The 24,620-nt window shown below is 33.7% G+C and overlaps 2 protein-coding genes across 7 annotated transcripts; both read left to right on the forward strand.

Moving 5' to 3' along the window:
• Positions 1-3,719: 3,719 nt before the first annotated feature.
• Positions 3,720-21,160, forward strand: LOC127248401 (DNA-directed RNA polymerase III subunit 1). 6 transcript variants are annotated; one of them, XM_051270734.1, is made up of 29 exons: positions 3,723-3,955; positions 4,507-4,719; positions 5,398-5,527; positions 5,658-5,807; positions 6,061-6,238; positions 6,897-7,075; positions 7,198-7,310; positions 7,939-8,038; positions 8,608-8,823; positions 8,894-9,042; positions 9,137-9,278; positions 9,648-9,788; positions 10,170-10,358; positions 10,519-10,714; positions 10,796-10,889; positions 11,892-12,126; positions 12,630-12,821; positions 13,255-13,353; positions 14,277-14,480; positions 14,584-14,877; positions 15,498-15,645; positions 15,747-15,898; positions 16,211-16,366; positions 16,488-16,601; positions 16,779-16,867; positions 17,519-17,723; positions 18,325-18,527; positions 19,428-19,582; positions 19,939-21,160. In XM_051270734.1, exons 2-28 carry the CDS (start codon positions 4,655-4,657, stop codon positions 19,474-19,476), a joined length of 4,182 nt encoding a protein of 1,393 aa, XP_051126691.1. In that variant the 5' UTR covers positions 3,723-3,955; positions 4,507-4,654; the 3' UTR covers positions 19,477-19,582; positions 19,939-21,160. The 6 variants fall into 6 exon arrangements, with proteins under 6 accessions (XP_051126697.1, XP_051126691.1, XP_051126702.1 ...); XM_051270745.1 differs by having other exon boundaries at positions 3,724-3,955; positions 4,507-4,738; positions 19,910-21,159; XM_051270718.1 differs by having other exon boundaries at positions 3,724-3,955; positions 19,910-21,159.
• Positions 19,762-23,582, forward strand: LOC127249278 (phosphate transporter PHO1-like). Its single transcript, XM_051272011.1, has 11 exons — positions 19,762-19,794; positions 20,001-20,008; positions 21,176-21,224; positions 21,327-21,401; positions 21,827-21,953; positions 22,063-22,171; positions 22,268-22,517; positions 22,593-22,697; positions 22,776-22,820; positions 22,896-23,048; positions 23,125-23,582. Exons 1-11 carry the CDS (start codon positions 19,762-19,764, stop codon positions 23,335-23,337), a joined length of 1,167 nt encoding a protein of 388 aa, XP_051127968.1. The 3' UTR covers positions 23,338-23,582.
• Positions 23,583-24,620: the final 1,038 nt, after the last annotated feature.

Consider the following 24,620-nt stretch of genomic DNA (forward strand, 5'->3'; position numbering starts at 1 on the left):
GATTATTAATGTTAACAATAAAAATAGCTCGAGTGTGCATTCATCAGCCAACAAGCCAATCTTTCATTAATCTAATAATGTTTCGTGTATATTGTGTTTTTCTCTTCACTCGATTATTAGCAATTGCAAATTCCCACATAATAATAATAATAATAATAATAATAATAATAATAATAATAATAATAATAATATGATACGCATGAATCAATTTATCGAAATATTGGAGATGAAAATGAGATGTCGACAAATACTGATTCATATTATGGCAACATTCTCCGACGGACATTAATGTTGGACAAGATATATATTTTTTTGGTGCATCCCATGTGGTCGTCATCGCCGTCACCATGGATGCCAACATCGCGGATCGGAGCTCCTCCACAACTTAATAATTAGAAGACTATATATAGAAGCTAGAAAATAAACGGGGGTTTGTTGGCTTAATTGTGAATTGTGGTAATATTTCATCTAGAATTGGAATAAGATTGATTCGTACTATTTATTTATTCAAATAAGCGATAGAATCATATGACTATACAAGTTTTCAACTTCTTATGTTAACATACAAACTTAAACATTGTTTGCAAAAATTTAATAGCATTCATTAGGGATCATTAAAAATTAAATTAACTTGCACATCTAAAATTATTTACTTTAGGATATTATTGTTGCTCCAAATAATTATAAGCAACAAACAAAAGTTGTAAAATTTAAAGTGTAAAATTGCTCATAATTCTCTTATGGTTTCGAAACTCAGCGTAAAATCTACTTTTAAAATTGTATGACGCCCTTTATATTTTCAAAATTGATTTCCTATCTATACTTTTTTGAATGGCGGAGGAATTTCATGCAACATTTATAAAGTATAAAGGGATGTCATACAATTTTTAAAATAAAATAGTGATTTATACTGAGTTTCGAATACTATAAAGGGGTTTTATGAAACATTTTTTAAAATATAGGGTAAATTGTTATTTTAGTCCCGTAACTGGACCTTTTTATTATTTTAGTCCCGTAAATGGAGCCTGTCGCAAACTAGTCCCATAAGTGAAAAATTTTCGCTGTTTTAGTCCTCCGGCGCCGGAGACGCCCGCGTGGCTCGCCGGAGGTGACGTGTCCGCCAGGTGTCGTTGCGGGACACCTGGCGGATATGTAGATTTATTATTTTTTTAAAATTTTTTTAATTTTTTTTTAATTGGACCAAATAAAAAAATTAAAAAAAATTAAAAATAAGTTTTAAAAAAATATAAAAAAATGAAAAAAAAATAAAAAGATCCACGTGTCCGCCAGGTCAGCGACACCTGGCGGACACGTCACCTCTGGCAAGCCACGCAGGTATCTCCAGCGCCGGAGGACCAAAACAGCGAAAATTTTTCACTTACACCTGGCGGACACGTCACCTCTGGCGAGCCACGCAGGTATCTCCAGCGCCGGAGGACCAAAACAGCGAAAATTTTTCACTTACGGGACTAGTTTGCGACATGCTCCAGTTACGGGACTAAAATGATAAGGGGGTCCAGTTACGGGAATAAACAAATAATTTACCCTAAAATATAAAGTAAAATAATTAGATATTTATGTTGAGTTTCCAAACTACAAGTGAATTATGGATAATTTTGCCAATTTAAAATTAACGTTAGAACTTGTAAAAAAAGAAAGAAAAGATGAATACACATATATCATTTGTATTATAAAATGAAGATGAAAATTCATGACTGTGAAATTCATATTAAAAGTTGTGAGATCAACACCGACATACATAATAATTTGATGAAATGCTAATCCTAATTATACAATATCATAGCACAACAAAGAGATATAATACGTGATTAAATTTCCTTTTTGGAAATCAACACGAATAAAATAGTCTTTACACCAATATTTTCACATTAATATTATTCATTTTAAAGATAAAATAGCCTTTACAATGGGTTCAAATCCTTTTGAAGTTCCGTTAGAGTTTACCCAGAGCACACTCGTCGAATAGCGTTTGTGGGTTTCCACGTTATCAAAATATCAAAATTATCGCCAATTATTATTGAAATACAATAATTATTACTTCGTGCAAAAAAAAAAAAAAATATTTACCTTCAAATTGATGGATAAAATATATTATTGTCATTAAATATTACTCTATCTATTATTAAAATTTGTTTTTTTTTTTTTTTTTTTACATAGAAAATATTTTGGAACGTTTGTTTTGTAAAATGATTTAATATATATATTATATGAAGTTTAGAGAATTATATAAATAATATAAAAATAATTATCTACCAATATAAAAACTTTTATCCAAAAATATAAATAAATTTTGACACAAAAGTAGGGAATATATCTTATAGTATTTACAAATATATTTTATACCTTGAATATTAGTTGGGATAGAATTGCAATTATTATTATCAGATTGAAAGGATCTCAAAATTATCTTAATTGTTGTTACAAATATATGTTTAAATTGGCCAATCTGATTACAGTAAGTTATTGCAATAGTTAAAAGCAAATATCATTATTAATTATAAAGAATAATGACCATAATAAACATATATAATTTCGTCTAATAAAATATTGTATCAAAATATTATTTAGATTAAAATTAGAATTAAAATTAAAATCTCAATTTTAAACATAAACCAAACAAAATATTTTGTAAAAATAAATATTTTTTATTAAAAAATATAATAATAATTTTAGATTTATATTTTGAATAATAAAAAGTTAAATTGAAATACTTATTTAATCTAATATTTTAAATATAAAATTAATTTTTAATATAATATAATAAATAAAAAATAAAAACTTAATAGGACGCTTTTGAAAAAAAAAATAATAGTAAAATATATTCTACAATCTCATAAACAAGGATATATTTTTAATTCGGAGAAATAAAAGTGATTATTAATTGAACTTGAGATTCAACCCTCAAGTTAGGAATGTCTTAATTTCATGTGTATTTGATTCATTTCTCACATAGACCTGTGCAATGGTTAAGAATGTATTTGTTTTGTAATAAAGATAATTTTTTTGATGTAAAAAATAAAAAATTGTGTAAAAAAATATAAAAATAATAAATATACTTGATATATTAATATTTTTAAACAAATATGTAATATAAAAATACGAGAAATATGAAAGAAAATCAACTCACTCTTGAACGTCTATTGATTCATTTTCCACGTAGACTTTGCACGGACTAAGAATGTGTTTGTACCGTGAGATAATTCAAATGATACTCTATTCGTCTAAAACAAGGTGCAACATTTGTTTTAGGCACAGATTTTTAGGTGGGTAGTATTAAGTAGGATAATTTAGAAATTAAATGATGTAACGGAGAGAAATGTATATTTTATTTTTTTTATTTGGATGATGAAATGTGATAAAGTGTGGGGTATAGATTAAATATAATTAATTATTTCTTATTTTGGAAATGTTATAGGATGTTTGAGACATACCAAAAAAAATATTGCACGATGTTTGAGACGGATGGAGTACTTTTTTTATATAATGTATAATAAATTATATAAAAAATATAAAAATAATAAATGTATACTATATATATTAATATTTTTTAGAAAATATATTAAAACATATTTAAATATGGAGCAAAAGCATTGCAAAATTGGGAATGAAAATGAAGAATCCATTGATCAAGCGAGTGGGAAGGTGTGGAGTGTGAATTTAATGGCAGGGACACAGACATGTAAATAAGAAAACGTTCGACGATGTTTTTGGAAATACTTGTCGCCGTGTGCATAAATTAATTACAGGAAATTATATATATAAATATCAAAATAGCACTTAGTAATTTTTATGTCCTCCGCCCTCTGCTCATCATCTCGCCTCTGCCCGCGCCCACGCCCACGCCCACGCCCACCTGAGTGAAATTATCATAAACAGCTTCGTCTTGGGTTTATCTCGCTTGTTCGTTTCGGGTTCTTCGATCTGAATTGGACTGGTGGGTTTTCTCGTTTCTTGATTTTTCTTGCGATGTTCGGTTCGGTTCAGTTTTTTTTTTGATTTCTGTATTTGTTTGTTCCTGGGGTTTTCTGAATTAAGCGGTGGGGGTGGGTTTGGGTGTTTCGGGATGGATTAAGCCGATTCTGATGTCGGTTTTTGGTATTTGATTGGTATTGGCACTTTAAAGTCGCAAAAAATGTTTGGATTGATTGTCGTCGATTTCTTGGAACATGTTTGGGTTTTCTGAGATGTCTGTCTTGCTCTGGAGTGGGTTTTAGTTTTACTGTATGCCTGTTTCTTGTTTTCTTCTTCAATCTGGGGATATAGGAATTAGGGTTTAAAGGAAGATTGTGATTTCTGATGCGGGTTTTTGAGGTTGCGTGCTTTTTAGCGATGGATAATGTTCAGACACTTCCAAAAAATGATATATATAGGATTTGTAGACAGTAAGTCACTTAAGTGACTGAGTTTTCGAAATTGTTAAGGCTACATTACCTGTATTTAGTTTATGTATTCTAAAAGGGATGAGGTGTTTTTTTGTTGTTCCAGATTGTAATGAAAGTTGTAATTTGTTTGGTAACATAAAGAAGGAAAGACGAACTTGAAGAGACGAAAAGAACCAGGTTTCCTCCTGTAACGGGAAGGGCCGTTCACTCGGCCGACATCCAATCAGTAACACTTGTTGCAAAAGAAGAAGATGATGAAGTCTACGATCCAATTCACTAAGAAGCCGTACGTTGAGGACGTTGGTCCTCGAAGGATGTAAGAACACATTTTAAATGTAATGTGGTATTTTCTTTTACTCAAGTATAAAAAGCAATTCGTGCCATTACAATTTCTGCTCAACATGTGATATGATGGAGGGCCATGGATTTGCCAAGAGTCTTGTTGTCTTAATGCAACAATCCAATCTAGGTGAGGATATTGCTCTTGAATATGGGGGTGGACGGGAAATTACGTCCATAACATATCAATAACCCACCCTGCTGGATGAAATTAACATATTATATTCAAGCGTGAGGGACTTTAGGAGTAACGTCCTGAGATTGTGAAATCAAGGACGTGACTGAAGCAATGAGAGAGACTGGTTGATATAGTTCGTACAACATTCTATGCTATTCTATGAGAATACAGAAATTGAATCTTTTGGCCAAAACTGTCTTTAATTTAAGGTGTGAAGTTTGAAAATAATATTTAGTTTCTAATGCGCGGGAATTTTAGGGTTAATTTTCATATCAAGGACGTGAGTGGAGCAATGTGACTGGTTGATATGGTCCAATACAACATCTTAGGGGATAAAAATCCAATTTTTTTTGCTAAAACTTGTTTTTTAGCTTCAGTGATTGATATCTAGTGATAATGTTGGCTAAACAAAAAAAATTTGTAAGAAGTTTGAGTATTTTCCATTGTTGATATGATCCACTTCTTGCCATTTTACAGAGAAAGCATTCAATTCTCAACATTCTCGGGAACTGAAGTACTGAAATCTGCTGCAGTTGAAGTTTCTCTTGGTGTCTATTATGACTCCACTAAAAAGCCTATTGACCATGGCTTGTTAGACCCTCACATGGTATTATGTGGGCCTCTTTCTTTTTCAATTTATCATTGCTCCGAAGCTACAATCTCTTGTTACATAAAAAGTAAACCTTGAATTCTCATCCAAGGCTACTGTGCTTTACATGTTCCTGTGTGCTTTTCAGGGTCCACCAAACAAGTTTGGCTTTTGTAAAACATGCAATGGGAGTTTTCAAGACTGCCCTGGGCATTATGGATATTTAGCTCTTGCTCTGCCTGTGTATAATGTGGGGTATCTAAGTACGATGATAGATATACTAAAATGCATCTGCAAGGTATACAACTTTATACCATATACCTGAATTGAGATAAACGGATTCATCTTTATCTGAGATAATCCAGTATACTAGCATAAAACCTTGCTTTTAATTCAACTTTTGCCTCCTCAGAGTATACAAAGTATCTTTAGATTCAACTTTCAATTGTATTTTACACGACTAATATGAAAATGGTAGGGTTTTCTTTACCAAGTAATGCTTCTGATAGCTGAAGCATCATCGCTTGTCTTTCTTATTTCTTTTCACTCAGAATTGCTCCAGAGTACTTCTTGAGGACAAGGACCGGCAAGAATTTCTGAAGAAGATGAGAAATCCAAAGCTTGAGCCTTTGAAAAAAAATGAGGTACTGAAGGCAGTAGTGAAGAAGTGTAATGCCATGGCAGCAAGTAGGAAAGCTGTTAAGTGCTCCAGATGCGGTTACATAAACGGTTTGGGACCCTAACCACAACAAAGTTCATCTACTTTGTTAATTTCTTAAACTGACTGAGCTCTATGTTGTGACTTTATATGTAAAACTTATTATGAGCAGTTGTAGTCTCAATTTTTATGTATAAGAAATTTCAACTCACCTTAAGAGTGGATTGCGAATGATACTATTGGGTAAAATTTAAATTGAATGACATCTCATAGAAACTTAAAGATTCAATACCTTTACTATTGATATGTTAGCTGAATGTTGCCTTACTGTCTTAGTTGGCCACCATATGAGCCTTTATGTGATTATGAGTTGCCTCCGAGATTAATGTCAATATCTTAAGGGTTTAGCACTGTGTGCTGCCAATTTTCTAAAAGATTTTGGAGGAAATTCAAGTTTTGATGCTTGTCCCCAAGGCCCATGTATGAACTTGTAAATCCTATTTTGATTTTCATAGAAAGCTATGTATTAACAATTCATAGTGTGATTTTTATTGTTGTTCAAAGCTTTGACATTTAATGTGTATCAATATTTTTCTGTCTTCTATCCTCTAGATCAATATTTCAAATAGCCTTTTTCTCTTGGAAGGGAAGCATTATTTGTTGCTTCTCATGGTTGCTGTCTGTTTAACTGTATTCTCTTGATGGGCTTCAAACAATCATTTATTTTAGGCATGGTAAAGAAGGGACCTTTGAGGATCCAGCATGATAGGCCAAAAATTGCTGACAGTTACTTGGATGAATGCCATACTGCTCTTTCCCACACAAAGGAATCAAAGGGAAATGTCAACTTTTCTAATACACTTGACCCTAAAACAGTCTACAGTCTGCTGATAAATATGCTTGACGAGGTACTGCTTTCAATTTTTTTTGATATTTGAATAGTTTGACAAGGCCTATTATACTTTAATTGTGTGTCCCTATAATCATTGATATTCCTAATGTTTCTTTCTTTTTCATTTTTCGCTTGCAGGACTGTGAGTTGCTTTATCTGAGTGACAGACCTGAAAAACTTATTGTTACACATATTCCTGTGCCACCAATTTCAATACGCCCTTCGGTTTTTGTGGATGGAGGAACACAGAGGTAAGCACAACTATTGCATCTGCGTCTATTATGCTAATTATTGTAGTTGTGATATTGTTATTGTGCATGACTATAATTTGTTCAAATTATGTTTCCTTATATATGCTAGTTTCCAATATAGAATAATGACAGAAAAAGTGATGTAAAAGTTGGTCAATTTCACTGGACCAATTGATAGTCATTGCTACAATTACACTCTGAAGGAACATATAATGCTTTTTCACCTGTATGAGATTTTGAGTGATTTCTATGGTTTTTTTCTTTTAACAAAAATTTTTAACACATTTTCCCCAAAAAGTTAATATATTATACACACTCTTTATTTTTATATTATTTACACAATTCCCCATGCCTCACATAAAAAATATCAAAACACAAAACAAAGACACCCTATATAGGTTGGGTGATTCCTAGGGCATGCAACAACATATGCTCTTTCGTGATAATTATCTGTGGCTACCAAGGACTCTGCTGTCATCATGCTGTGAATTCAAAAGGAGCCTTATGTCTCTTGGTCATGAGCAAGGCAGCCTTTTGGTATATCCTGTATAGTAATGCTAATGTTGTCATATCTGCTGTTACTACCACCTTCACTATTGTTATATTTATTGACTTTTGTCTGATGCAGCAATGAGAATGACATTACTGAGAGGCTAAAGCGCATCATCCAAGCAAATGCTAGTCTTAACCAAGAACTTTTGGAACCAAACCTTCATAATAGAAACATGGTAATTTCAGCTTTAATCTGGTTCTTCCTTTCTGACATCTACATTTGAGTTGGGTTCAGTGAAATTAATCCTTATTTTATGTTTCTTTCACATGTCTATGATTGTGGGAATCAAGTATTGGCACGATACAAATGAATGAACAACACAGGCATCATCATCTGATTCAGAGCTTGCATGTTCATTAGATTTCCTCTATGAAATCTATGTCTATATAAATAAAATTTTGAAGCAACAGTGACTAATCTTTTATAACTTATATTATTCACATAAAGCTATAGTTTTATAAATTTAGGTAATTTTTTTGAATCTCTAAGGCCATTTTCAAAAGCTTATTTAAGATTAATTTTTCCGGCATGCTTTTGCAAGTTGGCGGAATTGTGAGTAGCATTGGTGGGTGTGTCACAGTAATTTCATATGTCTAGTGGTGCTTGACTTGATGTTTACTAGAATGCCTGCATAGGCGAGGCATTGCCTTAAAATTCATTTTCCCTTGGGGGTTCTCTGATTATAGATCAGTTTACTATCTTGTTGGTTTGTTCTCACCTTTTCTTTTCACAAAATGTGGGCAGACTAGTTGGGATGATCTACAAATGGAAGTTGCACAATACATAAATAGTGAAGTCCGTGGACTGCCATTTCACATGCAAACTGCCAAGCCATTGAGCGGTTTTGTTCAGCGTCTGAAAGGAAAACAAGGAAGGTTCCGTGGTAATTTATCAGGGAAGCGTGTAGAGTATACCGGAAGGACTGTTATTTCTCCTGACCCAAATTTAAAAATCACTGAGGTATGTGTTTCAAATTAGAAAGCTGAGAACTTTTACCCATTCTCATTTTAACAAGTGAATATTTTGATAGGTTGCTATTCCTCTTCAAATGGCTCAAATTTTAACTTATCCTGAGAGGGTTTCACATCACAATATAGAAAAACTACGTCAGTGCATTCGTAATGGCCCCAACAAGTATCCTGGTGCAAAGTTTATAAGACATCCAGATGGTACTCAGATGTAAGTGTTATTATATTTACACTTTTTATCTGTTGCTTTTGGTGACATGCTTAGCTTTTGTTGCTAGTTAATCTATTTTTTATTTTTGTTGCAGATCACTAATGTTCTCTTCCAGAAAACGTCATGCGGATGAACTGAAATATGGTTACATTGTGGATCGGCATCTTGAAGATGGAGATATGGTTTTATTCAATAGACAACCAAGTTTGCATCGAATGTCACTCATGTGCCACAGGGTAAATACTGCATATATATAATAGTATTCAATGTGTTTTTGCATAATGTTGTTGTTGGTTGACTCTCGTAAAATATAAATAAACAAAAGATGCGTATTCCTACTAGCCTAAATTTTTAGATGAGACGGCTATTTACATCATCTAACATGATATCAAACCCGAAAAGTCCTGTGTTTGAGTCCCATCGCCCTCATTCGTCTTTTTGCACGTGCAAGATTTGTATGGTGGCGTATATCCCTTTGCATGTGAGGAGGCGTTGGTTGACTCCCGTAAAATATAAATAAATAAATAACACGTATCGCTACTAGCTTAAGCTTTTAGGTGGGACGATCATTAAATGATCTAATAGTTGCATTTATTGTTCACCAGGCAGTTATAATGCCTTGGCGCACCTTGAGATTCAATGAATCAGTTTGCAATCCGTACAATGCTGATTTTGATGGTGATGAGATGAATATGCATGTGCCGCAAACTGAAGAGGCCCGCACTGAAGCTCTTATGTTAATGGGGGTAATTACTGCTTGGCGTTTAATTATCTTTTTTCTTTGGCTACTCAGTGAGAATAATTCTGCTCGTGAGATGCTTCCAGTTGTTTTACATAATGTATTCTTGTGACTTCTATTATATGTTTTTTGAACCTGATAACAATAACCCTATCGGTACCTTTTCAATTGTATATGGTGTGAAAACCATCTTATAACCTCATCCTTCTCATCTTTTTATCTGTGTCCTTTATCATTCTACTACTTGCCATGGATAATAGTTATCCTTGATTTTACTAATATTTCAGACGCGATTTTTAATGGATTAATTGGTAACTATGTCAAGGTAGCTGGTCTTTTGGTTGATATTTCATTTGTCTCCTGTTGATTCTTATTGACATTGGTGCAGGTACAAAACAATTTATGCACCCCCAAAAATGGAGAAATATTGGTTGCTTCAACACAAGATTTTTTGACGACATCTTTTCTTGTGACAAGAAAAGATACCTTTTATAATAGATCAACATTTTCACTTATATGTTCCTATATGGGCGATGGAATAGACCCGGTTGATTTACCAACACCTGCCTTAGTTAAGGTGAATTTACCAACATCCTTTCCTGTCCTTGTCCTTTAGTGAGACATTGTCCCTTCTTTAACATAATTGCTAGTATTCAGCAGACATGCTGGTCTTTGATCCAGTGCTTGGCATATATGATTGTTTCTAATTTTTTACCTTTTTTTCCTTCTCATTGCAGCCACAGGAGCTTTGGACTGGTAAACAGTTGTTTAGTGTACTATTGCGTCCACCTGCAAAAGTGAGAGTGTATGTTAATCTTACAGTTAAAGAAAAAGGTTATTCAAAATCTGGAGAGACAATGTGCCCATATGATGGATTTGTTTATATCCGTAATAGCGAGCTACTTAGCGGTCAACTGGGGAAAGCTACATTAGGTTTGTCTCTAGTATTTGGTCTAAATGACTCTTAATAAAGATGTCGTTACTAATTAGCTTATCTTTGCAATATGACAAAAGGAAATGGAAATAAAGATGGCCTTTATTCCGTTCTTCTCCGGGATTATAAATCACATTCAGCTGCTGCTTGTATGAATCGGCTAGCAAAATTAAGGTGAGACTATTAATGGCCTGGTAATTTTTCAATAATGTACATTAATGATTTTCATTCTATTAATTATTTTTGGATATAATAAGGTGAGAGTATTAATGGCCTGGTAATTGTTTCATCATGTATAGACGTTTTGAATAATTTTTATTCTATTAAAATATGTGAGTAATTGATCTCATCAATTTTTTTTCTAAGTATTGCATTTTTGGATATAATTTCATTTAATTGGATTTAGTCATAGACTTCCTGTATAAAGATATTAAATTGATAGTTCTGGAATTCTTTGCATCGTTTTCTTATGATTAGAATTCCTTTCAACTTTAAAATGTTCTATCTCCAAGATTCTCAAGTAGATTCTTTGAATGGATTGCATTGTGTAATCCTAATTTTGGAATCTCCTTTGTACATTCTTCTGTGGGATGGGGGACATATAAAAAATCTGTAAAATTCTCACATTGCGGAAAAGGATACAAAATATATATGCACTGACCCTCAAGATCAGTATATTTTTTACTCCAATAGATCAACCATAAAACTGCAGCTTTCAACAGAGGAAATTCTAGATTTATATGTTCATCATAATTAATGGGATGGTGGAACATCTTTAGTGAATTGGTTGATTCTGTTTTGGTTCTAACTTAAATGGCACACCTTTTAACCGGCCAACACTGTGAGAAAAAGAGAATGATCTAAAGACTTAGCAATACTCTACAACAGTCAATCATTATGAAAATTTTAGATTAGTTTCTATGAATTTGTTAACCAAAACAAAGAGATGATTATGCATCTTAATAAAGTTATATAAAGTTCAGTTTGCAGGTGAAAAGATAAACGAACCATACAAACTATGAGGACTTTCAGATTGGAAAGGAATCCTAATGTATCATTTAGAAATTTGTCGTTTTGTTTTTGGTATGCATGTGATGTTAATGAACGTTAATCAATATTCGTTCTTCATTATTACAGATGGGCTGAATATTATCTTTTGTTATCTTCGTTTTTCAGTGCTAGATGGATTGGAAATCATGGATTCTCTATAGGAATAAATGATGTTCAACCTGGGGTTGTATTAAACAAGGAAAAAAAGGCTACTATTGATAAGGAATATGGTATTTGTACCGACTATATAGATGGATACAAATCTGGATGTTTGGACCTGCTACCAGGCTGCAATAGTGCTGAGACTCTCGAAGCTAAGATCACTGGAACCCTGAATGATATTCGAGAAAGAATTGCAAATGTATGGATATGTGTTAATTTGTTTTACAAATGTATGACATTGATATCTATCTGAATAATCCAAATGTTTTTATATGTTCACATGAATAATTGTAGAGTATTATTGCTTTCTTAATACAGAAATATATATTGACATTCCTGGTTGTGCCTCGAGTAGTTTCTGATTTATTTTATTCATGATTTTTGGATAAATGTTATTTTTTTTTATAAACTCTCATTCTATTTATACTTGTGCCTTCTAGACTTGATTAGGATATTATTTGTTTCATGACCCGAAGATTTAGGATGTAGAATGCGAGAAGAACAATGAGTGTGAAGCGCCTGTAAATCTAAGCTATTAAGAGGTTTATTGTTGTGATATACATCTTATGTTTGCTCCAAAAACTAGCAATATTAATTTTATTTTAGAAATTTATAGTATTTGTTCAATTTGTACATTTGCATTTTAGCCTGCTATACCTGATGGATGCTGTGACCCTTATTCTTCTTAAATTGTTCTGATAGGTTTGTATGAAGAACTTAACTTGGAGAAATAGCCCCCTAATTATGTCCCAGTGCGGTTCAAAAGGGTCTCCGATTAACATTTGTCAGATGATTGCATGTGTTGGCCAGCAATCTGTTGGAGGCCGTAGGGCTCCGAATGGATTCGTTGATCGAACTCTGCCTCATTTTGGAAGAGGAGCCAAGGACCCAGATGTTTGTATTTTCTTTTAATATTATTTTTATGATTATTTACAAAGAAGTTGTCTTAGTATTTGGGATTTATTTTGTGTTGGCCAGATTAGGCCTCAATCACTTAATTTATATGGCATATACTTAACCGAGGCATATCTACCTCATCTACGCTTCACATATCAGCATCCACTAGAAACATAAGTATCTGAGTTCTAAAGAAAATATTGAAACATAGAGAGAATGAAGTATCCAATGAGTCATCTCCATTTCTTGATTATTACCACTTATGATTGTTGTATCTTTGTTATTTGCAATAATTTTTAACAATTTTCACTATTGTGATGAGCTATCCCATAAACTTTTTGTTTATACACTCAATTTTAAATTTATAGTCCAGGCAAAGGTGGTTTCTTTTATTATTACTATATTTTGAATATTTGTACTTTGGATTCAGGCAAAAGGCTTTGTTCAGAATTCCTTTTACAATGGTTTATCAGCAACTGAGTTCTTTTTCCACACCATGGGAGGGAGAGAAGGTCTTGTTGATACTGCGGTACGTTTGATCTCTTACTCTTCTTCATCGAAGGCATGAAGTTGTTAAGTAAATTGTCATCAATCATTAATTTTGAAATGTTCAACTTAGTTACATTAAAATCCTAAATAATTGCATGTGTGCGCTCAAAAGAAACATGGTCTCATCATTCTCTGTTTAACTAATTTGGTCTACTCTTGGATATATGTCTATTATTTAAGAAACATGCATATCTATACAAAAAAATATAATGTTTTTAACATAACACATCTCAATGTGACTGGTATCTCCTTATGGAGCATTTGGGCCGTATCGATGCAACTTTGCAAAACAGTCCTGTTATTATTTTTCAGAGTCATAACTTGAATCCGTGAAAAATTGTGGAGCTTAGCTGCTCATTTAGACCCCAAAATTTCGAGTGAGCCCAGTGCAGTAGCTAGGAAATTTGTAAAATCCCATGCAAGAAGTTACCACAATGTCCATAAATTATTTACTTTCATCCATAAGTAGGGAGGCGGACCTACTGGAATTCATGTCATGTAGAAAACAGAATTGAGAGTAAATAAATGAGCATATTACTACAAAAGGAAAACCTGTATAAAAAGAGTGGGTTTGGATTTTATAAGAAACGAGCATAATATCTAATATATTTAATCTCATATCTAGATCTATTCAATTACACATCTTAGCTTTCCCTCATTACAAGATACAAAATTACAAATCAATCAAGAGAGAATGATGAGATTTATACCCAGTGCAAGCATTCAGACCACTTTTACTGCAGCAATACAATTTTTTAGTGTAATCCATATCAACTTCTATATTTTATTTTTGGGCTCAACCTATTTTATCAAGTCATTTTCTTATAGTGAATATGTCACTATCTGTGCATGATCATTTAGATGCTCCTTGGTGCTGCAACCCAAGTTCTTTTGCTGTGGCAGGTTAAAACTGCTGACACAGGTTATATGTCCCGTAGACTTATGAAAGCTTTAGAGGACCTATACATTCAGTATGATGGAACAGTTAGAAATGCTAGTTCTTGCATTGTACAATTTAAGTATGGGAGTGATGGTATGGATCCTGCACAGATGGAAGATAAAAAGGGGCACCCTCTGAACTTTGAAAGGTTGTTTATGAAAGCTAAGGTATTGTCACAATCCTTTATCTGTTTTACGAGTATTATTTAAATATATTCATGGTCAACAGGTCTTGAAGTATCACTTTATTCTTTTTTAAATAATTGTACAGGCCACCTGCCCTGCAAGAGACCAAAAGAGTTTAAAAATTGAAGAAATTGAGAAAATAGTTGATCAGACTATTGATGAGAAACTCTCAATATCAATTTTACCTGAAGGTGATTTGCCGTCAAAAGAGGATTCAGATAGTTTTGGTAACTCATTAAAGCGTTTCATCAAGAAGGATGTTTATCCACGATCACTTATTGCGATGAAATTGAATGAAGAGCAATATTCTGAAGAAGATAGGAGTTATTTAGACGACCTGGCCTCAAGAATTTATGGAATTACTAGGCAACAGCTAATGGTAATGTATTTTCCCACAATTTCACCTATTCACTTCATTATGATATAGAATTTATCCTTACTTCACCTAATTGCTCAAAGATTTAATTCCATTCTTATGTGGCCATGCCTCAAACGTTATTATAAAACTCTTCTAATGAAGCACAACTGTAGAAAATGATTAATGTGAAAGACGAAGGATTGATGCATGCGGGGGCTATCGTCTGTTGTGAGTAATTTTATATGTTTATTTACGAAAAACTGATTTCAGCGAGTTTGTGCACACCTGAAACAGAGATGCATAGAAAAGCTCTAATGGTTTGTGTTTACTGGAGTAAACTTCTTTGGGCGAACAATATTACACTTCCAATTTTTGTTTTCTGATTTTGACTGTTCTCAACTCTATCAAATTGAATTAAGTTCGAGAAGTATCGTATTAGTTTAATATTATTGATGCTGCCAATGCTTCTGTGCGGCTTTTAAGATGTATGGTTCATCTCTCTTACGAGCAATGATGAGTTTCTTGAATGGCTTTCTTTGTGTCAGTTCTGTATTGCTCATATATCTGTATATTACATAGGAAACATGCCTGGTAAACTTTTGTAATATTGCATTTGAAGTGACCGTAATATTATGCTTTAGGTCTTCCTAGAAACCTGCATCTCTCGTTACAACTCAAAGAAAACTGAAGCTGGTACGGCAATAGGTGCAATTGGTGCCCAGAGTATTGGAGAGCCTGGAACACAAATGACATTGAAAACTTTCCACTTTGCTGGCGTTGCTAGCATGAGTATCCTTTTATTGATTTTCTGTTATATACATTCGAGTGTTTTACCAACATTTTCATTTGTATTCTCGACTTTGGCTATTTGTAACTTAACCTTGTAATAGATGTCACCCTGGGAGTTCCACGAATAAAAGAAATTATTAATGCAGCAAAAAGAATCAATACCCCAATTATCAAGACAAAGCTGCAATTAGTTGACAGTGACATATTTGCCAAAGTAGTGAAGGGACATATTGAGAAAACCCTTTTGGAGCAGGTAAATAATATCCATTTGATACTGTGGTGTACAATATTGTTGTTTTCCTGACATGCTTGAACAGTAAGTATATAAATCATTCTTGCACACAAAGTCAACATGTTTCCATCTTCCTCAAAATGCATGGAATGATTACAATTTTATTTTTTTAAAAAACCACTTCTAGCTCAAGTTTTTTTTTTTTTTTTTTTCTTTTTTTTTTTTACGTTAGTGTCTAAATTATTTTACTATATGTAACTACATATCTTAGTAGCATTCATTGTAGAAGTACTATTTCAGTATTTGAACTCACTTGGTTTCTTTGCTTTTTAGGTGGCTAAGTATATAAGGATTAAAAAAGTCTCTAGATCAGTGTCTATCGTCATTAGACTTGACATGACAAGGATAAATGGTGCTCAACTTTCCATCAACGCCGATACTGTGAAAAAAGCAATTCTACAAACTCCAAAAATGAAACTGAAAGAGCAGGTGCAATATACTTAATTGCTTGTTGTTTGTGTTTGTGTACTATGGAATATATGAACATAAGTTTTGGGTGTTTGTATATAATTCATTAGTCTTCTGATTAATATCCATGTCTTTGTTGCAGCAAGTCAAGGTATTGGGTGACTGGAAATTGGAAGTTGTTCTGTATACTGATAGAAATAAACTCCAATTTGAACTCGATGCACTTAAAAGTAAGCTGGCCAAAGTAGTTGTGAAGGTGAGACACTTGGGAGTTCAAAAACCCAAGATTAATTTTTCCTGAGCAAATTATATTCCCATTTTACATTGCACTTCTTCTTTGATTGTTTTTCTTATTTACCTCAGTGTTTTTGTGTTACAGTACTTTTTTCCTAGAGTCTTATCTGTTTCGCTTCTAATCTTTAATGAATTGCAGGGAATAAACACTGTTGAACGTGCTATAATAGTGAATAAACCCAAGAAGAAAGATCCACATAGCAAAAACTTGAAGTTAGTGGTAGAGGGGTAAGTTTCAGAGAAGTATCAAAGAATTCGTTATAATAGTTATGTCAGTTGTTTGAAAAGATTTGTCAGTTTTCCTTTCAGCTTAAATGGTTTCTTGGGTACCATTGATATGGAAATCCATCAAATGTGTAACTACCCTAGTTGCAATGTATTACACTTGGATTTGTTGAATATATGATTTATGTTAGGTAATGGGTCCAAAATTACAATTTCTTTTGAATGGTAATAGAAAGTAGGCTGTATTAAGATGGGCACTCACGAAAAAAAAAAAAAAGAAAAGAAAAATATGAGGAGAGTAAAATATATAATTTAATGTAAGATGCATAATGTAAACTTAGTGGACACTGAAGTGTCATGCAGGCAATTTAGCTTGGAAGTATTGAATGATTTAATCAACTAGATACTTTACTCATGTTTAACTTTTATCTAATTAGAGCCTTTTCATTAAGTATTATACTAATTAACTATATCTTATGCACCTAGAATGTGTGGGACAGTTCTTGTGTTAAATGTTTCAAGGAACTCTTTGTTACAGTCGTCTCATTTTCGTGAAATATATCATGCTAGGCAGAAAAGGAATATTGAAATATCAACCTTCCTGTAGTAAGGGCAAGGGTAAAATCATGGTCCCTGACAATTTTGCACATGCAGGACTGGTCTTCTATCTGTCTTGGGCATTGATGGAGTTGATGCGCAGAAGACCAAAAGCAACCACATCATAGAAGTACAGCAAACTCTAGGAATTGAAGCTGCAAGAAAGCAGATTATTAAAGAGATAAATATCACTATGATGAGGCATAGTATGACCATAGACATACGTCATATGATGCTGCTGGCAGATTTAATGACATTTAAGGTCATCTCATCATCACATCTTTTATAAATTTACTTGTTTTAACTTGTGTGATGTGGTGTGCATTCTTGCTATCATTGCAAAGAAAAGCATACGACAAATGGACGTCTGCCTTAACGTAGGAAGCAAACTTTCCAGCCGTTATTCATCGGTTAAATAGGATATTTTCTGTTCTTTTTAGTTATTTCTTTTGCTTCTTTTCTTTACATTTATTTTTGTATATTACCTAATACAAGTAGGAATCACTGTGTGTTGCATAACATATGTATGCAGTTGTTATGATTGCCCGACTTTATGAAATAATTTCCAAATCATATAAGGTCTAGAAGAGGAGAAAGGTTGTCCAGAATGAGAAAAAAGAAGCTTGAAAGTACTTATTAAGATTTAATCAAGAATATACAAAGTCAAATCTTTCATTTTCCTCTTATGCAAGTCAAACTAGCTACTTAGAAAACATCAGTCATTGTGTCTCTTGTCATGGATTGAGGCTCTGTGCCATGTTATATGGTGTTTTATAACTGTTATACTTCCATTATTTGTTTATTTTTTATGTTATATTATGTTCTCTTAAAATAATACATGTTTCATAATTTGATAATCTCAGGGTGAGGTTTTGGGAATAACAAGACATGGTGTGCAAAGAATGAAAGATAGTGTACTGATGCTTGCTTCATTTGAAAAGACGTCAGATCACCTTTTCAATGCTTCTGTAAATGGAAGGCTGGATAAGATTGAAGGAGTTAGTGAATGCATCATTATGGGTATCCCAATGCCGGTTGGCACTGGAATGCTTAAAGTTAGGCAAAGGTGAGTTTATAACTTTGCAGAACCTGAACTGTGTATACTTCACCTTCCTCAGATTTCATAATTGATCTCATCTTGAAGTAGCTGCTTCACATTATCCATGTTTTTTCCACTCTGGATCTTCTAATCTGCTTTGAATCTGATTTAGGGAATTAGTCAACCACCACTATAATCAATCGTTGATCCAATTTCAAACTAAAATTGCCTTTTAGCTCTATGAGGATGATGTTGTAGACATTTGTTGCTTGGGCTACCATGGTGCTTCTGCCTCCTCATCTTTTATTTGGCTTTTACTGTTTCCATTGTACTTCTACTTAAATTTTCAGTTCTATGGTTATAATGGTTTTTTATCAGCTTGTTGCATTCTTTAAGTTCTTAAAGCAAAATGCTAAACACCCTAGTTCCAAATATTGTAAATGTTTGAATTCACTATGACTCAAGTAGTATTAATCTCTTATCCTTTTTCAGGATCTCATATTTCTATAGGTATAGAACTCTGTAGAAAAATCATCCTGCGCTTTGCTAAATTCATCTTTCGGTGTCTTTAATTGGATTATATTGATCTTTATTTCTATAGAATCAGGTTTGGAAAATAAAATTCATTTATAGTGATATGTTCATTTGTGGGATGTTTTTAATTGATCCATGGAAAGCTTAGTCACATCTTCTGCATGCATGCTTATTGGACTTATACTTTATTTTAGGTATAAATGAGTACGATGTATGTTATATGTCCGGAAAAATCCACTAATCTATATTAATATATGAGTCTTTAAAGTGTATCCTTCTTTGTATTAAATTTGAAAGCAACACCCACTCCTCCGTCGCATATGCATCACAGTTCTTGTTGCATTTTTTAACTTTTGGAGTTCTATCTAATATATTTCTTTGTCATCTATGCAGTGTTCCGCCAGTTGAGTTAGTTTATGGTCCAGATCCAATTATATGCTGAAATTTTCTGAAGACCTCTGTACTTTCAAGGGGCATTGCATTTGGTCCTGGAAGTTGAAATATATTAGAAGAGCCAATAATTCATTCTGCATGTGTACATAGTACAAGTAAGTTACGATCCTAATTTTTCCAGATGAAACTAAATATCTCGACAAGCTGCAAAGGTTAATTTGATCGAACAGACCCACGAGTTACATGTGAAAACATTCTGTTCTGCAGATTTCTCATCTAAATTATATAATATTTTAGCTATTGGTCCCAAAATCATCCCTGTCCTAGTTTGCTTATGTGGGTTGCTTTCTGTGAATGGTGCTTACTGGTTATCAGGATCTCACATTGGCTTGTTAGAGTGTTGGAATTCACTTATATTGATTGATGTATCGCATGATTGCTATTATAAATAAAACTGCCTGTGGTGTTGTTCTATCTTGCAGGCTTTTAATTGTGTATATTTTGGAAGTAGGATCGAATTGGTGATTACAAATTTGATAGCGGTCAAGAGCCATTGAAGGCATGCGTCACTAGGGACTGAGGCAAGATCAATGCTTCATTATTAGTCAGATAGATATCATTGTTGTTCTTCTTGCCCTTGTATCTTTATTGAGAATGTAGACTTGAGCGCTTCAACTCTTGCTCCCATTTATTCTATAATATTTTTATTTTTATTCTATTTTTATGGTCATATCCATTGTTGTTAATAGTTAGCTAGCTCATAATGGTGCTAATATTGGTGTTGTGGAGCGGAGCAGCAGTTTATTACTAGGCTCCTCTGCTGCTTTGTGATTAGAGTTAAATGAACAAAGTCAGTCACGCAGTGGGTTGGGTTGGAGCTATAAATAACGAATCATTTAAGGAGTTTAGAGTTCCACAAGTTGATATCAACTTTAATGGTCATTCATGTATTGAAGGGTTCCGATAGTGGGTTTCAAGAAGTTATAAACTCTTTACGGAGTCTCCTTATTTCTTGTCCATGTCTCTCTCTTATATATTCCTTCAATTTTTTAACTGAGTGTCATTTTAAAACAAAACTGAAATTGTGATTGAAATTTGCAAACACAACCAAAACTACCAGACGCTAGATTAAAAATAATAGAATATTTAGGTTCCAATTTACTCAGAGTCCAATCGATGAGTAGCTGTTTGCGGGTGTTCTGCATTATTATAAAAACAATAGAATATTTCCAAATGTTTAATAAGAAAATACTAGATATTTAATTAGAAAATACTAGATATTTGGAATGTGTCTAGGAAATAAATAAAGCTCTTAACGATCCGAGCCGAGCCGAGCTAAATTTTAAGTGTTTGTTAACATTTACGAACAAGGTTTGTGTTTGTTCGTTAAGCTTTCGAGCTCGGTTCGTTGAAAATTTTTGTTGTTTGAGCTCGTGTTCATGTTCGTTATCATACTCCCTGAATTGATGCATGTTAATAATTACTTTTGTGAGAAAATATGCTGCTTTTCTTGCTTTAGTTTTATTAACGATGAAATATATGAACGTTGCAAACAAATAATAAATGACATGACATGACATGAAGAAACAATGAATATTCAAGAAAAATGCATGCATCATACATTACCTGTGTCATCTTCGTACAATCAAGGTACACAGGCCTAATTTCAAATGTTATATTTTTTATCAATGGATGTGTTTTGGTGTTCATGGTTAATCATACTTTTTGGTTTATATATGTATATGCAGCTCACTCAACATCGTTGCCTTCACCAAAATACTCAAGAAATTCGATAAGGTAATTAGCCTTAATTGGGCATATAATCTAGATATCTCAGAAACTTTTTGATGAATCTTTATGGGGTTGTGGTGGCCTTTTTCTTCTGTCTGACCATCACAGGTTACGCATGGGCAAGCATGCGGGAGTTCGTATCTTAAGGTTGTCAAGAGATCACATTTCATTAGCTCAGATAAGGTAATTAGATACAAATTATAACATAATATAGATATACGTAGGTGTGTTTGAGTACATGCATATATATGTGTCTGCATGTCTCGATATATATGTGGAATCTATTTTGTGTTAATCATTAATTCACGGTTGCATAATCTCTATGTGTTGGATGATTGCATGTGGTTTCTTCATTGAGTAATCTTCACAACACAATTATATAGGAATTTGTATGAAATTGCCCAAAGTGGCTAGCCTAGAGAACATCACGACATGGATTTTCTGATTGATTCTCCCTCCTGGTGCAAATCAAGAAGACCAAATTCATGTATCTTAAAGTCCAAATCTGAATGGAACTTAGTGGCATTTGAATAGACAGTGAGAAATATACATACATATATATATATATAGATATATATATGTATAATGTTATTTGTGGTTGTGCAAAGGTTGTAAGACTAATGGACGAAGTGGAGTCATTCACACAGCACTTTGCCAACAGTGACAGGAAAAAGGCCATGAAGTTCTTGCGACCCCAACACCCAAATGACTCTCACATGGTTACTTTTTTTGTAGGTAACGACAATATTCCATCTTTAAAAGAAGAAATTAAAAATGAAATTCAACTTTCCTTTTCCGAATGATTTCATTGGTAAAAATATGATGTTGTGGGTTTCTACTTCAGGTTTGTTCACAGGGAGTTTTGTCACATTGTTTGGTGTGTATGCCACGTTAGCACATCTCAGTGGTATGTACTCGTATGATTACTTGGAAATGGTCTATCCTGTTTTCAGGTAAAATTACTGATTTCATCACATAATTAGGTAATGTTCATGTAATGTAACAAGTAGAAACAGAGGATTTGAATTTAATTTGTTAAGTGAATGCAGCGTGTTCGCGTTGCTGAGCCTTCACTTGTTCATGTATGGATGCAACCTGTTCGCGTGGAAAAGCACGAGGATCAACCACAACTTCATATTCGATTTCCAGGCGAGCACGGCCCTCAAGTACCGCGACGCTTTCCTCATCTGCACCTGCTTGATGACTGCTGTTGTCTCCGCTATGGTCATACACCTCATCCTCGTATCTACTGGCTTTGCCCCTCGTCAAGTCGACTTCATTCCTGGGATTCTCTTTCTGGTAAAACCATCCATTAGCCAGCTTCCTGCTATGATTCAAGATTAATTCTAAACTATGTTCCTCATGTTGATGCAGAGTTTTGTGGCTATCCTGATTTGTCCGTTGAACGTTTTCTATCGCCCAACAAGGTTCTCCTTTCTTGGCATCATTCGCAATATCGTGTGCTCTCCATTTTACAAGGTATGCTTGAGCGAAGATTCTACAATGTAAATATATATATAGTGCAAGTTTTAGGCCTAATGAAGTGATGTTGTGCAGGTTTTGCTTGTAGACTTCTTCATGGCTGATCAGCTGACCAGTCAGGTAGCTAGCTTCTTTGTTTTAGCTAACTTTCAACCTCGCCTTGTTCTTATCATCATCGAGCTTTTTATCTCTCAGGTTCCATTGTTGAGGCACATGGAATCAGCCAGCTGTTATTTCCTGGCCGGAAGTTTCCAGACACACCGCTACGAAACCTGCAAGTCTGGGAAGCTCTACAGGGAGCTCGCATATGCCATCTCCTTCGCACCCTACTACTGGCGTGCAATGCAGGTGTGTATGTATATACAATACAGAAGATGAGTACATATAATGTCATGCAATGACTATCCAATGTGCTGTGTTGCAGTGTGTAAGAAGATGGTTGGACGAATGTAATATCGACCACTTGATCAACTTGGGAAAATATGTATCAGCTATGGTGGCAGCCGGGGCACGGGTGACCTATGCCAGAGAGCCGTCGTCACAGCTATGGATGAGCATAATGTTAGTGAGCTCAGTTGTGGCCACGGTATACCAGCTGTACTGGGATTTCATGATCACCAAACAAACACACCCTTAGTTTCATTCAACATATTTTAATTTATTTTAATTAACTTTTTTTTTTAATGATGATATCTGACTTTTTGTCATTGTTGGCCTTTTTTTTTATTATTATTCCAAAGTATTATTGTGGAATTCATTATATTTTTTTAACATGATACTAACATTTTGTCTTTTCACTTCACCTGTTGATGTGGGAGACGATGTACTTTTATAAAATTATTTTAATTTTATGAAATATTATGTTAAAATAATGTTTTTTTAGTCTTGTTTCAACCTATTTTTTTTAAATTTTATAATAAATTAAACATAATAGTAGTATATTATTTGTTAGTAAGAATGTGTAGAATATTTTGATATGTTTGCTATTTAATACTTATTGTCTCACTTATTTGTTAGTTGTCTCACTTACGGTGTCCATTTTTCATTTATGTTTGTCCATTTATTCTGTTACTTTTTTTTAAAAAAAAAAATTTATACACTTTAATCATATGTTAAATTTTTTAATTTTAATTAGACTAATTGGTTATTTTCATTTTAATTGAAAATTATTTTTATTATACGATAATTATTTTCACTAATATATTCTTAATTATTAACTAATTATACCTCTCATAAATTCTCGTATCTACAGTAAACGGGACATGATAGCCGGGACGGATGGAGAAATATATTTGTAGTTTAAATAAAAGTGAAAAGTATTTTAATATTAGTGTATGATTATTTTTAGTGAAACAAAAAAAAAATAATATTTTTTAGTAGAACAAATAAAAATAGTAAAAATAGAATTTTGAATCGTATAAATATAAATTTAAATAAAATTGTTACGTATGGAATTTAGAATTAGGTTAAAAAGTCCAAGGTAAAAAAGAAAGATGGGCCTACCAATCGAGTTAATCGAACTGGTCGAGGGGCACCGTGGGAAACTCAGGTAAAATAGATATAATTCTAAGGAAATAGCGGGTCGGAAGGTCCGCAGGTCGGAAGGTTCTCAGGTCGGGAGGTCCGCAGGTCGGAAAGTCCCCAGGACGGAAGGTCCGCAGGTCGGAAGGTCCTCAGGTCGGGAGGTCCGCAGGTCGGAAAGTCCCCAGGACGGAAAGTACCCAGGTCGGAAGGTCCTCAGGTCGGGAGGTCCTCAGGTCGGAAAGTCCCCAGGACGGAAGGTCCGCAGGTCGGAAGGTCCTCAGGTCGGGAGGTCCGCAGGTCGGAATGTCCCCAGGACGGAAAGTCCCCAGGACAGAAGGTCCGCAGGTCGGGAGGTCCTCAGGTCGGAAAGTCCTAAGTCGGGCAGTCCGCAGGTCG

Source organism: Andrographis paniculata, unplaced genomic scaffold, assembly GCF_009805555.1.
Source record: "Andrographis paniculata isolate CXL003 unplaced genomic scaffold, ASM980555v1 Contig11END, whole genome shotgun sequence".
NCBI classification, from domain to species: domain Eukaryota; kingdom Viridiplantae; phylum Streptophyta; class Magnoliopsida; order Lamiales; family Acanthaceae; genus Andrographis; species Andrographis paniculata.